We start from the raw sequence: 13,945 nt of genomic DNA, 5'->3' as shown, positions 1-13,945 counted from the left end.
AATTTTTTTAAAGAAAAAAGAGCCTGCAGCAAGTAGGGGACCCAGCACATCCTTAGAGTTTGAGCATATCCTCAGACTAGATTCACCAGGTTTTGGGTTACACAATTCAGTGCAGCTCATGTGGATGCATACACGGAAGTGAAGAACATAAGACCGGGTACCTACTTGCAAATGGCCAGCAAACACTCCTCTATGGTGTCCCTCTGAGCCTTGGTGAGGGCACGGCCCTTGGAAAGCCTGTATATCGTCTGCAGTGCAGAGTCGATCAGAGAGGAGTACTGTTCTGCTCCAGCAAAGAGAGGGGCGCATCTTGTGAGAAGCGGGAGCACGGCGGAACATATGTACCTGTTCAGTGCCAGCACGGCCTCGGTGGTGCTTAGGGAGACCTAAAGAAAGAAGATTGAGACGCTGATGAGTCTCCTGGGAAAGACAGAGCCAGGCTTCCCCCTGTACTGCGCTCTCATCTAGCAGGGTGGGGAGGTGTACACATATGCGTGTTTCACCGTGACAGGCTGAACGACTTTCTACCTGGTCTAAAGAGGCCTATGTCTCTTTCGCATCTTAAATGAAAAAGAATCAGTAACAGAAGAAAAGCAATCAATAACCAGAAGAAAAGCAAAGGCTAGCTGGTGCTCACTCATTCCAAATGGTCCACAAACATCTGTTCCCTTCAAAGAAGAAGCCTAAACGCTTATTAAAATCAGCTGATGACCAGTCTAACCCAACACCCTTTTTTTTTTTTTGCGAAGACCAACTGCCAGGCTACTGTATTATTATTCTGGTTTTCGCTCTCTGTTTTCACCGTATGGAGACTCACAAGCTGTCTGTCCTCTTGCGATTTTGAGATTAGTAAACGGTTACAAGCTGAGCAAGCTCTCAGACTCACTGGTTGTGTGACAATTTTACAGAGAGGAAGTGGAGCTCTGACCCCCATCACCTAATTTTTGAGCATTGTGAGCAATTTGCAATCTGATCGTTGGCATGAGGGTAAGACATCACTGAAGGGAACCTAACTCTGCATGGGGAAAAAGTGTACAAGGAACAGAAATCAAGGGCCTTCTCTTAAACTCTGCTGTAATCCTCATTCACAATTTTATCTCTTGCTCATTTATACAGGTTAGATTTAAGGAAGGCCCACTTAGTGACACTAACTATAGCCAAAGCATGCTTAACTACCATCTTTGAAAAGTGCAGAACTGCCAAAGAAACCTTGAGGTCCACAGAGATGAAATATTATCCTTATTTCCTGTCATGATCACAGCCATCGTATCTGTAACACATTTCCTTTAACTTATGATCTGATAAACTGTTTTCTTTGAATGGTACATATCTCTGGGTGTTTCTATTAATTATCAAAAGTTTGCCTTCTAGGAACTGCAGTAATCATATGGAAAGAAATAGCTAATCTTCCACATTTATCACTTTAAAAGACAGAGTTGTTAAAATGAGGAAGGAAGAGCTTTGATTCCCGTGGCTTAAAAGTTTTCAAAAGAGAATGCGTGAAAATATATGTGCTGAGGAGGTGAATACAACACTTCTTTTGTGGTAGGTGGTGTGTAGACAAGCATGTGATTTGAACGCCAAATTCTAGAATAGTATTGGCTGTTTATTTGATCTATAAACAAGTTGAATGTTTTGATCAGGAAACTTGGGAATGTCCCACAAGTTAAAAATATTTTAATATTTTAAATCAAGGAATTTATAGGAAACCTCAAAAAAATCGCTGTGGAAGCATTGTTTTAATTTTATAAAATGGCCATATGCCTCTAATGTCTTCATGGATATACCATTTCTTATCTCCATGCCACAGATAGGGACAGAGCTCCCATTCAGACTGGGGCTCATACTGCTTTCCATTTCTGGTGACCCCATCCATTTCTGTGTAACACGTTCAAATGGAATCCACCCCAGTTAAGATATTGGTTAGCTGACCACCCATCACCAGAGCTCAGACCTCTATTGCTGTTGGACACCAGGTGGAGCCTTTGAGAAATTTTATGACTGAGCAAGAAGATATGCCACTGGCTCTTTAAAAACAACCCTAAACTGGCGAAGATTTATTTGAAAACTTACGCTGATCTAATTGGCCTTTCCTCCTTGGACCCAGGACTTCTGGTACACTATCTCTCTGCTTCATCCTGACTTGGGGCATGTGGCATCTATGTGTTCTAACTCCTGGGCCCTCCTGTCTTGATGTCTCTTGAAGTTGGATTACCCTACCCCACACTTGACTTCCAAACTTGGATTTGCACTTGGCCTCTTACACTGACCTTGTCATGCTGTGAGCTTCGGACTATCCTTCCTGATGGTCAGTGCACGTAACTTAAGGAGTGAGAGTATGAAGAGTATTTCCAGCCTATCATGCTGCCAGCCATTCTTTTTTGTAAGTGACAGAGCCATAGTTCGCATGTGAGGGAGACTTTGTCTCCCAGGGTACCTCTGGTGAATTGCTTTGTGGGGGGGTGTGCTACGGGTATGTAGTACCAGTAAGAGGCCCGGGATGCTGCTAAACATTCTGCGATGCACAGGATGCTCCTCACCCCCACCTCAAAGAGTGCTGAGCTTGGGAAGCCTTGCCCTAGAAGGAGCTAGATTGAATATCTGAGGTCCAGTTTACCTACATATAAGTCTCTGGACTAATAAATTCACATCTGCCATTTCTTGGTTCCTCTATTTTCTCACCCTTTAAAGAAAACTGTTAGTATGTAATCAGTGAGTAGATAGAAACTATTCACTTCTAATTCCAATGTTAATCATTTAAAATGATGGAAAAATCAATTTTCTGATTTTAACCACTTACTGTATCTAAAGAGGCAGAGGCTCTTAAGTCAGGTAAAAATCCAACTTCCAACAAGTGGAGCAGGAAAGTTTGATCCTTTATACCATAAACACGGTCCAAGAACAGCACCATGGGTGCCTTGTGGTCGGGGCAGAAGTTGGCCGCCATATCTGGTTCGCTGATTGATCCATCTGAAAGACACACAGAGAGTGTCATTTCCCCTTTTCTAGCTCCACAGTCTCAAATGGAACACAGAGCTTGTCTGCTATGGCTTGTTCTTCTGACAAGAAACAGGAATTTTAGAAACAATACAATGTTGTGCTAGAGTCAGCTTATACTGGCTTGGAAGAACTGACTGTTAAAATTTCAGGAATTTTGTGAGCCAGTTATTAGATATGCCCATTATTAAAAATTATGATTTGCAATTAAGTATATTATATTTTAAAAGGCAACAAGTACTCAAAGATCACCACTTCCTAATTATTGTACTATAAACTATACTTGAGGTTATTTACATCTGTAGTATTTGTATGTTGGAAGCACAGTACAACAGGGTGCTATGGGCATTCTCTGTCCAACTCCATGCTCAGTGGTGTCACACTGGGAGCTTGAAATTGGTGGGTAAATGCCAGGAATCAGGGCTTGATTTATTGCTTTGTTGAATGATGAAGAAAGTCAGGGAGAAAAATGTAAGGCAGATTAAATTGAAAAGTGTGTCATGCTTACAGCCATTGCAACATAAATAGCACAAAACTGAGGAAATACTCTTTCAGTATTTAGAAACTATTATTTGATTTGGGTGAAATTTAGATCAGATCATCCAAGAATTCTAACCTTATTTTAACAGAGTAGTTCAAAGATAAAGTGGGGAAATATCATGAAGAAAATAAAAATTTCTTGACTTGGAGAACAAAAAGTATCTTGAAAGAGGATAAAAAAGAAAGTCTTCCTCCTACTGTTTTGTTAACACCAAAAATTAGGAAAGAGAGCCCCTAAATGATCAAGCTAAAGTCATAGCGTATATAAATACTGTACTTCGTAAGGCACTCTGAGAACCGCAAACATTTAGCGCTATCCAGCCCAGAACCTAATGCAGCCCAGGCACCTGTGTGTAGGGCTCTAGGACAGCAAGGAGAGGACACCTTCTGGACAGGAGGCTGCCTGCTTCTCCTCCCCTGAGCACCAGGGGGCGCTGTTTGCGAACATCGGAGGCTGAATTAATCTCTCAGACACGTGGTGTTCTGAAGAACAGTATTTTTAAGGGATACTAATGAGTGTTTTGTGTTCAAAAAGTTTGGGAAACACTGAGTTCAACATTTATTTCCTTTGTCATCTGTTTTCTCAGAGCCTTTATAACCTTAATGTGCTTCATTAAGTTATAAAATGCGACATATTCAAGAATGATGTCCCCAAGATAGAGGGGGGTAGGAGACCCCAGCCTTGCCCCCCGCCCCCCAAAGATCAACAATGAAACACCTATCCATGAACCAAACCAGTCTGGGAGAGCTCAGGGATCCATTTAAGAAACTTCAACAGAATGGGACAAAAACTGAGAGTAAGTGCACAAAAAGGGAAGGACGGGTAGCTTCATTTTGCCTGCATCACAGAGGCAAGAGTGAAACTCCTCAGCTGGAAACAGCTCCTTTGGCCAGAAAGCGAGAGTGTGGTGGGTGATCGGCTTCCCCAGCCTTCTGGGGCACTGCATGAAGGACTAGCTTTGGTTTCACCCCACCCAGAGACTGGCAAAGCTGAGGTGTCTAGAGATGGCTAGGAACAAGGAAGAAGGGCAGGGGCTACCAGTATCAGCCACACAGTAGGAGCCACTGTGGTTCCCAGTGACCTGCTTGCTGAGGACCCAGCAGCTTCTGCCACTGAAGAAACCAAAAGCCAGCACAGCCGCCACAAAATCCAGATTTCACCAGTTTTTCTCCCACAGGTTTTTGTGTTCACAGATGCCCAGTCACCTGAGTCTCTCCCGCAACAGCCAGAACCCAAAATCCACACTGGCAGCCAGCCCCAGCCTCTGTGGTTGTGCAAGTACAAGATGCCACCTAGACCCCTTCAGCTGAAGGGTTAGTCGCTCCAGCTGTGCACCTGCACGCTGCCAGCCCAGCTCTCATCACTGGCCTCCACTGCTGTGCATGCACCCAGGTGAGACCCTCCAGGCACGGGAGTGCACGCTGATAGCCAGGGTCTCCGCAGGTGCTAGTGTACCCACGGTTGGCTCTGGTCTTTGCTGTTGGCCCCTGCCATTGCCACTACGTGTGTGTCTGCAGTTGGCCTCTGCCACTACACAGGCACCTGCAGCTGGTACCTGCAGCCAAGTGTATGTGTACCACTGGCTCTGGTCACCACCACTGCCTACCCTGGTCCCTAGCTACTAGAACCTAGAAGCACTGCTTAGGACCCCAACAGCCCTTGAAGCCACTGCGGACCCCAGGCAGCACTTGCCAAGGTCCATGCAGTTGTCAAGTGTTGTTGACCCCAGTGGCCTGAGTCAATAAGACATTATGCCCCCTCTGGACCTGAAGCTGCCACACACCCCCATACTTGGTGCCCTGTACCATTAGACCTTGGGTCACAGTGCACTTTAATGAACCCCACCTGAAGGTGAAGCTCTTTCTTTACCAAAGTCAGTCCATAAAATCTGGAAGAGGTGACTGCTTCTTCAGAGGCACAGATACTTATGCGAGGCTACAGGAATCATGAAGAATAAGGGAAACATGAAAGCACAAAAAGAACACAGTAAACTTCTAGTAACTGAACTCAAAGAAATGGAGATACATGAATTGCCTGTCAAAGAATTCAAAATAATTATTCTAAAGATGCTTAGAGTGCTACAAGAGAATCCAGATAAACAACTTAATATAGAGAAAACAATACAAGAACAAAATGATAAGTTCAACAGAGATAGAACAGAACATTAAAAACATAAAAAAGAACAGAAAAGAGATACTGGGGCTGAAGAATACAATGACTGAATAGAAAAATTCAATAGAGAGCTTCAATAGCACACTGGACCAAGCAGAAGAATTAGTAAACTCAGAGACAGATCATTTGAAATTACCCAGTAAGCAGAACAAAAAGAAAAAAGAATGTATAGGAATGAAGAAGGTCTTACAGGGCTTAAGGGACACCATTAAGAGAAACAGTTCGGAATCAGTGGAGTCCCAGGAGAAGAGAGGAAGAAAGAGGCAGAAAGCTTATTTAAAGAAATAATGGCTTAGAACTTCCCAAACCTGGGGAGATATTTGGACATCCAAGTTTATAAAGCTGATATGTCATCCCCAAATTTCAATCCCAAACCATCTTCTCTAAGACACAGTATAATAAAACTCTCTAAAGTCAAAGACAAAGACTTAAAATCAACAAGAGAAAAAAATTTCTTTCATGCAAGGGAACCCCCATTAGACTATCAGTGGATTTCTCAGCCAAAACCTTGCAGACCAGGAAAGAATGGAATGATATATTCGAAATGCTGAAAGAAGAAAACTGCCAACCAAGAATACTGTACCCAGCAAATTGTACTTCAGGAATGAAGGTGAGATAAATGCTTTCCCAAACAAATAAAAGTGGGGGGAATTCATCACCACTAGGCCTCACTTATAAGAAATGCTGAAAGGAGTTCTTCAAACTGAAATGAAAGGATACTAATTAATAACATGAAAAAATATGAAAAACTAACACACATTGTTAAAGCTAAGTATATAGTCAGATCCAGAATACTCTAATACTATAAGGAAGGAAATAAGAAAGATCAGAGCAGAAATAAATGAACTGAGAATAGAAAACAAAAAAAAAAATTATCAACAAAACTAATAGTTGACTTTTTGAAAAGATAAACAGAATTGACAAGCCTTTAACTAGACTTACCAAGAAGAAGAGAGAAGACTCAAATAAATAAAATTATAAATGAAAGAAGAGACGTTACAACTGATAACACACAAATAGAAAGGATCAGAAGAGACTATTATGAACACTTACATGCCAACAAATTGGACAACCCAGAAGAAACTAAAAAATTCCAGAAACATAGGAGAAAACATAGTGGGTAAGCTCCTTGACAGGGTCTTGGCCATGATTTTTCTGGATATGACACCAAAAGCAAATATTGACAAGTGGGACTACATTAAACTAAAAAACTTCTGTATAACGAAAGAAACAATCAACAAAATGAGAAGACAACCTACAGAATATGAGAAAATATTTGCAAACCATATATCTAACAAGTAGTTAATTTACAAAATATATAAGGAACTATAAAAACTCAACAGCAAAAACAAAAACAAATAATCTGATTTAAAATGGGCAAAGGACCCAAATAGACATTTTTCCAAGACATGCAAATGGCTAACAAGTACCTGAAAAGATGCTCGACATCACTAACCATCAGGGAAATGCAAATCAAAACCACAATGAGATATCACCTCACATCTGTCAAATGGTTATTATAGAAAACAAAAACAAGAACAAAAAACCAAGGGATAACAAATGCTGGTGAGGATATGGAGAAAAGAGAATCTTTGTGCATTGTTGGTGGGAATATAAATTGGTGCAGCTAATATGGAAAACAGTGTTGAGGTTCCTCAAAAAAATTATAAATAGAACAACCAAATGATCCAGCAATCCCACTTCTGGATATATAGCCAAAGGAAATGGAATCACTGTCTCAAGAGATATCTGCATCCTTATGTTCACTGCAACATTACTCACAATAGCCAAGATATAGAAATAAAATAGTCTAAGTGTCCATAGATAAATAAAGAAAATGTGGTATGTATACACATATATACAGACACACACAAACACACACAAAGGAATATTATTTAGCCATGAAAAGAAGGAAATCCTGCCATTTGCAACAACATGGATGGATCTTGAAGGTATAATGCTAAGTGAAATAAGACAGAGAAAGACAAATATTGTATAATCTCACTTATATGTCAAATCTAAAATAACTGAACCCACAGAGACAGAGAGTAGATTGATGGTTACCAGGTGTTGGGGGAAGTGAGAGAAATGGAAGATGTTGGCCAAAGGGTACAAACTTTCAGTTATAAGATGAGTAAGTTTTGGGGATCTAATGTACAGCATGGTGACCATAGTTAACAATACTGTATTGTGAAAGTTACTATGAGAGTTACTATGTGAAAGTTACTATGAGAGTAGAACTTAAATGTTCTCACCGTAACAACAACGACAACAAATGGTAATTATGTGAGGTAAAGTATGCATGAACTAACCTTATTTTGGTAAACATTTTGTAATATCAAATCATAACATTGTACACCTTAAACTTATATAACATTATATGTCAGTTATATCTCAATAAGGATGGAAAAAATGTGATATATTCCATAGATTCCCCAAAGTGAATGACTGCAAACCCCTTGTTGACATGCACACCAATTAATATCTTTTATAAAAATGTGCCTTGGAACACTAGTTTTGGGAAACTCTATAACAAAATCATACTATCTTTTCAATTCTTCCGTCTGCTAAGAGGAAACTGCCTGGATAGCAGGTGGAGTGACATGGAGAACCTGTGTGCTTTTGGGAGAGTATAAGTTTTGTGAAGTTAATAAGGACTGATGCCCAATGTCACATGTAGCACAGGGGGAAAACTCTTTATGATCCATGGCTGTGACGGACATAGTACTGTGGTGCAGGGGAGCCTGGCTCAGACCCTATCCTTTTGTTGCTCTGGCTGGCTGCACAAGCTGGGGGCACAGAGGCAAAGGAGAAGGAAGGTTTGGTGAGAGATCTCATTGGTTCCAGTCCATCAGCCTCCTTCCAGAGGGTTGGAGTTCAGAAGACAGTGAGGTCTGGACTAGCCGTACTTATAGGAAATGGGGTACAGGAGTCTCAACGCAGGGGAACAGGGGAGACAGCGGCTGGCTGGAGCTCAGAGGAGAGGACCCCCTCAACACCAGAAAAAGAGCAAGATACTTCGCCTGTGCAGCCTGTTCTGCAGTAGGAGGCTGGGAGGAGCCCTGCACTGCGGATGGAGTCTTGCTGTGAGCAGGTGGCCCTGGGGAGACTGGCAGGACTCAGCCTCCAGCAGCTTCCCTTACCTTTGTTCAGGGAGGGCAGTTTCAAGGGGATGCTGATGATTCCAACCAAGTCCTCGGTGGGGACCAGGGAGCGCAGGATGGACCTGATCCGGATGGCTTCCCCCTTTCCTGTCTGGATAAGCTGCAAGGTAGGTTTGGAGAGTAAGATAAATGAGGTTCCCACACTCCTGCTTCAGAAGCCTGGGGCAGTAAAATGGTTCTCCTTGTCGGGGGGATGGGGTAGGTACACTTCTATGTTTCCCTAATTGTTCTAGACATGTGTGACCACAGGGAAGAGGAGCTTTTTCTTGATTTTCTAGAAGAGCTGCTACTGAGGGAATGACTCTGGCCAAGGAGGGTTAGTGTGTTCCTTTGCTGCGACAGCAATGGTCATGCCATTTTGGCATCAAGTCTCAGCAGTGAAGGTGCAGCCTGTCCTCAGTGTGACTGCAATACCAGGAGCTCTTGGTGGCTATGACAGGAGTGGTGACAATGTGGCCACAATTCCAGACCCTGGAACTCTGCTAAATGTAGAAACGACTTAGGAATTTCTATTTCCTAAAAGTTTGATTAATGATGGGACTAGGGCACTAAAAGTGGTGTAGAGGATGTCAGAGAGAACGTGAACATGTCAAGGGAATTATCCGGGGACGGATAACCTGATCCTTATGGCCACAGGTGGGATGTACAGGTGCACATTCTCTTGGATCTGGGGGCAGCAGGTGTGCTTCTGGGCACAGGCTCTTAGCCAGCAATGGAACTGTCATGAGCTCAGGAAAGACTCTACCCAGGAGGGAGCTGGATGACATGCTGAGACATAATGCTTGAAGGACTGGAGACAGGAGAACACCTGTGTGTGACCCTAGCTGCCACCTCTCATTTCTGTGGGCAGAGGGGAGGCTGTCAGTGATGACGGCATCACCCCTCCCCCTCACTAACAGAGGAGGGGCCAGGGGAGAAGTGTCTCTGTGTGTGTGTGTGTGTGTGTGTTTGTAAGGTATTGAATCTGAGGGGCAGTAAGCAAGGAGGAAACGCCTTCCCAGTGGGGCTCTGATGACTTAGCTATCCCTTGCTGCCTGTCTTCCCGAGACTAGGCAAACAGTGTAACATGCTTTTTGAAGTGATTACAGGTGATCTGGGGAAATGACACCCTGCCCCAAGACTGTCGGACACCCTAGTATTTCCCTAGCCCCCTTTCAAGTTTCCTTTATTTGTTTAAGGGCACAGAAATGGCAAGATGGGCCTATGTGGGTAAGGTACAAGTTCCACAGTAGGAGCTAGAATACTAAGTTAAGAATTCTGATCAGCCTCACTTTGAAGATTTAGACTTTCTCCCCTCCACAGTACTTTTATCCTAGATTCTTCCATACTGGAATGGTTTCCCTAAACACTTTAGATGGATTTGCAAACAGGCTACATCATTTATTAGATAAGACCATGACATACTGCAAGAAAGATAAGAGTGAATGCTTTAATGCAATGTCTTTCAAACTGTAGTCATGACCAATTAGTGGGCTGTAACATCATGTAGTGGATTGTCACCAGCATTAAAAAGCATGAAATAAATTAGTATAGAATAGAAAATATTAGAGTGCATTATCCATAGTAAGGATAAACTTTGTTTCTGGAATATATGTATACTAGGTTGCAATGTAAATTTTATTTCTTACTATGATCAAAACAAATTTTTTTTTTTTTTTGGTCAGAAAGAAAGTTTGAAAGCCTCTACTTTAATTGATTCTGTCTTTCATTAGCATTAAACAAATACAACATATCCACTGTTATCTTGGCAGTGACCAAATATATAACCTCATCAATACTAGAGACCACTGTTTATGTCATCCCAATCTGCATTACAAGTATTTTCAGGAGACGCTCTGACATAATCCAAAGGCAGTGAGCACTGCAGAGAGAGGCAGGCGCCTGAGCCCTGAATGAGCAAATCAAACAGTTCTTTTAAAGAGTTAATCAAGTATTTTTTTAAATATAAAAAGCTATCTTTTCTGTTTTCCTACAAGAAGTAATTATTTCCTCTCTCACTTATGATATGAGTCTTTATGAGAAATAAGGCCAATCTCTTTCTCCACCCTCAGCAGAGATGAAAAAAGGAAGGTGAAAACGTAACGTTTTAGTTCAAAACTGGACATCTGAGAAGACATCCCATAAAAATAGAAACAATTTTTTTTAGTATGTCTGTAAAGCTTACCTCTGGGAAATAAGCAAACATGAACCATGATTACCTTCCTGATGCTTGACACCATGGTTGTCAAGAAAGTATTTTCCATGTGGAGTGTCCTGATAGACACAAGAAATCAAGTTGGTCCTATTATGACCAAGTTGAGGCATAGGAAAACATAGTTTTGGGAGGCTTTTGAAACAAAATATGTATCAGATATGCCCTATTAGTGTCACAGAGAAATCACACAATGCAGAGATCTTCCCAGGAGTCATTCCTTAGAAAACTGTAGAATCAGGTACGAGAGATGGAAACTACTTTTGATATTGGCTAAAAGGAACAGAGAGGAAGGCACCTTCACAAATGTCAGAGTCGGAAGAAGAAATGACATTCATGAAATCTACAGTGTTCCTGGTTCAAGCCCCTCAAATCTGCTCTCTGGGAACTCATCACTTACGTGCATTTCAGGAGCACAGCGGCCCAGCAGATCTATAAGAGCTGAATAAAATGACATAATTGCATTGCCCATGTGCACAACCTCTTCTTCATCTTCATGGTCCTCCGTGCTGCTGAGAGAGAACCAACACAAGGAAGTGTAGGCAGCCTGGCAGGTGGGGCCATGTTTTAGACACGATATAGAAACACTTTCTCTGCTCACCCTGGGCATCACGCATCCTTTCCATTGGGCTCCTTCTCTCCCCCTAGTTGTCAATGAGATGGTTTAACTCACCAAGCTCAAAGGACCCAACTATTTGTTCATGACATTCCTAGGGTTCCATGAACTTTACTGACATGAATGGATCATGCAGACCACACATACTCATGGAGCTGCACTGTGACCCCCAAAGCTCCTACCAACCATTCCTTCCCTTTTCCTTCCTTAATAGACATGGAAAGCACATTGGACAAGAAGTTAGAAGGGTCAAGTCCAGGTCCTGGCCCTGTTGCTAACAAGCTATTTGACTCTGGGCCTCAGTTTTTCTCATTTTACATGAGAAATTTAGGACAGTTTATGTTCGGGATTCTATCTAACTCTACCAGATCACCTATCAGAACTAATAACCACCCCCCCACACCAAAAAAAGGAGCCACTGGCTGCAAAGTTACCTCTGCTGAGTTTTATCCCATCTCTAGATTCTGGGATCTAATCTAGAGGCTGCAATAAAAGGGAAATGTTCACAAGATATAATGAAAGTTAGGTCACAAGGCAATCTGATAACGTACTATGTCTTTAACCATTAAATACCAAGATTTTTTTTTTTTTTTGTGGTACGCGGGCCTCTCACTGTTGTGGCCTCTCCCGTTGCGGAGCACAGGCTCTGGACGCGCAGGCTCAGCGGCCATGGCTCACGGGCCCAGCCGCTCCGCGGCATGTGGGATCTTCCCGGACCGGGGCACGAACCCACGTCCCCTGCGTTGGCAGGCGGACCCTCAACCACTGTGCCACCAGGGAAGCCCTAAATACCAAGATTTTTAGTGCTGTGATTTTTCACATTCTGCAGCTTTCTTTTTACCTAAGGAATCAAATCGAACACTTTCAGAAGAGGGAGTGGAGGGTACTCCCTCTTAAAAGTGAGGTATGAGATGGGACACCAAGGTTCAAAATACTGAAGGGAACGGGCTGGGGTTAGACAGTGACTGGAACCCTGTTGGTCCAGGCCTCTTAGCCTGGATACAGCTTCCTCCCATGGGGATGCCACAGGGAGGTGTAGTGAGGGCTGAAAGAGCTTGCTGACTCCTCCATTTGCCAATTGGCCTGAGTGGAGTAGGAGAAATGGAAAGGGATGAAGATGATACTGACCACTAGGCTTCCTGGGAGTCAAGATAACAACAAGCTTGACAAAGTGATCTAAACTGTTTGAGCCACAGCTGCAAAGAGCCTGTGCTTTCTCTACCAGGGGGAGGTTATGGACGTTTGCTTTATCACGCGTGTACTGAGAATATTTCAGAGCTCACCAACCATACTGGGGTGAGAAGGCAATTCATTCACTTACACTTCTCTCTTGTACCCCTGCGAGGGGAGGTCGAGGGCTGGGTTCTCAGAGATCTTAATGGCGCCTTGCATGGCCGCCAATAGACCATTTCCTCCTTCACCCCGCAGGGCCGGGCCGAAGCACTCGGGGCGTCTGATGAGCAGCTTGACCACGACGCTAGCGTTTTCTTCCACACTTTCACCTAAGGGAAAGAAGCATTATTACCATCTCATTGGAGAGAACAACCCCGGAATTGATTTCTTTTTGGCCACGCCAGGTGGCTTGTGGGATCTTCGTTCCCAGACCAGGGATTGAACCCATGTCCTCAGCAGTGACAGTGCAGAGTCCTAACCACTGGACCGCAAGGGAATTCCCCCAGATTTGATTTCTAATTGACGAGGCTGGGAGAACAGTATTTGATTGATCTTGTCACATACTCTTAAGATTAGGAAGTAATACTGATGCAGAGAAAGGGGAGCTTTGATAAATTACATCAGACTCTATTTATTTGAAGCATTACGATTAATTGATATAGAACAGTCTTACTTCTCAGTTCAGGATTTTGTGCTATTCACATTATTTCACTATATTTAGGTCCTCAGAGGGCGAGAAATACACTACTGAGTCTGCCATGGATTACTGATTAATTCACAAGTGACTTTACCTCTTTATTAACTCCCTGAGGGGTGCTTAATAGGTATTTCCTTCCTTCCTTGAGAGGAGGTAAGATGGTAACTCAAGCGGGTGTGCCTCAATTAACATCTGGAGAAGGGACATGCTAGCTCCTGAGCTGTCTTCTGTCAGAGTCTAACACATACCCTAGAACAACCAGGTCTGTGGGGATGAACCTCAGGCCATTTCTGAAATCATTTATCCAGGTGAGAATCTACTTGGTAAAGTTATCTTGGTTACTCTTAGACTAGCTCTGTGGGGAGCTAAAGGTTGGACAATTGTATTTTGCTGG

The 13,945-nt window shown here is 42.9% G+C and overlaps 1 protein-coding gene across 3 annotated transcripts in view; it reads right to left on the bottom strand.

Annotated features, from left to right (window-relative positions):
- The window catches only part of RYR3 (ryanodine receptor 3), a gene marked incomplete at its 5' end in the record, with an annotated part of 572,808 nt that overhangs the window by 110,202 nt on the left and 448,661 nt on the right, over positions 1 to 13,945 (bottom strand). For 2 of the 3 annotated variants that reach the window (XM_081227519.1, XM_081227518.1), the window contains 5 exons: positions 166 to 386; positions 2,801 to 2,970; positions 8,854 to 8,974; positions 11,466 to 11,577; positions 13,003 to 13,183. In XM_081227519.1, coding sequence (XP_081083645.1) covers positions 166 to 386; positions 2,801 to 2,970; positions 8,854 to 8,974; positions 11,466 to 11,577; positions 13,003 to 13,183 — 805 coding nt within the window. The remainder of the gene's footprint in view (positions 1 to 165; positions 387 to 2,800; positions 2,971 to 8,853; positions 8,975 to 11,465; positions 11,578 to 13,002; positions 13,184 to 13,945) is intronic. The other variant, XM_081227520.1, reaches the window with a different exon arrangement.

Source organism: Mesoplodon bidens (genome assembly GCF_964165515.1).
Source record: "Mesoplodon bidens genome assembly, chromosome: 3".
Lineage (NCBI taxonomy): Eukaryota > Metazoa > Chordata > Mammalia > Artiodactyla > Ziphiidae > Mesoplodon > Mesoplodon bidens.
The sequence above is the reverse complement of the archived record's forward strand: the minus strand, read 5'-3'. Positions and strand labels throughout refer to the sequence as shown.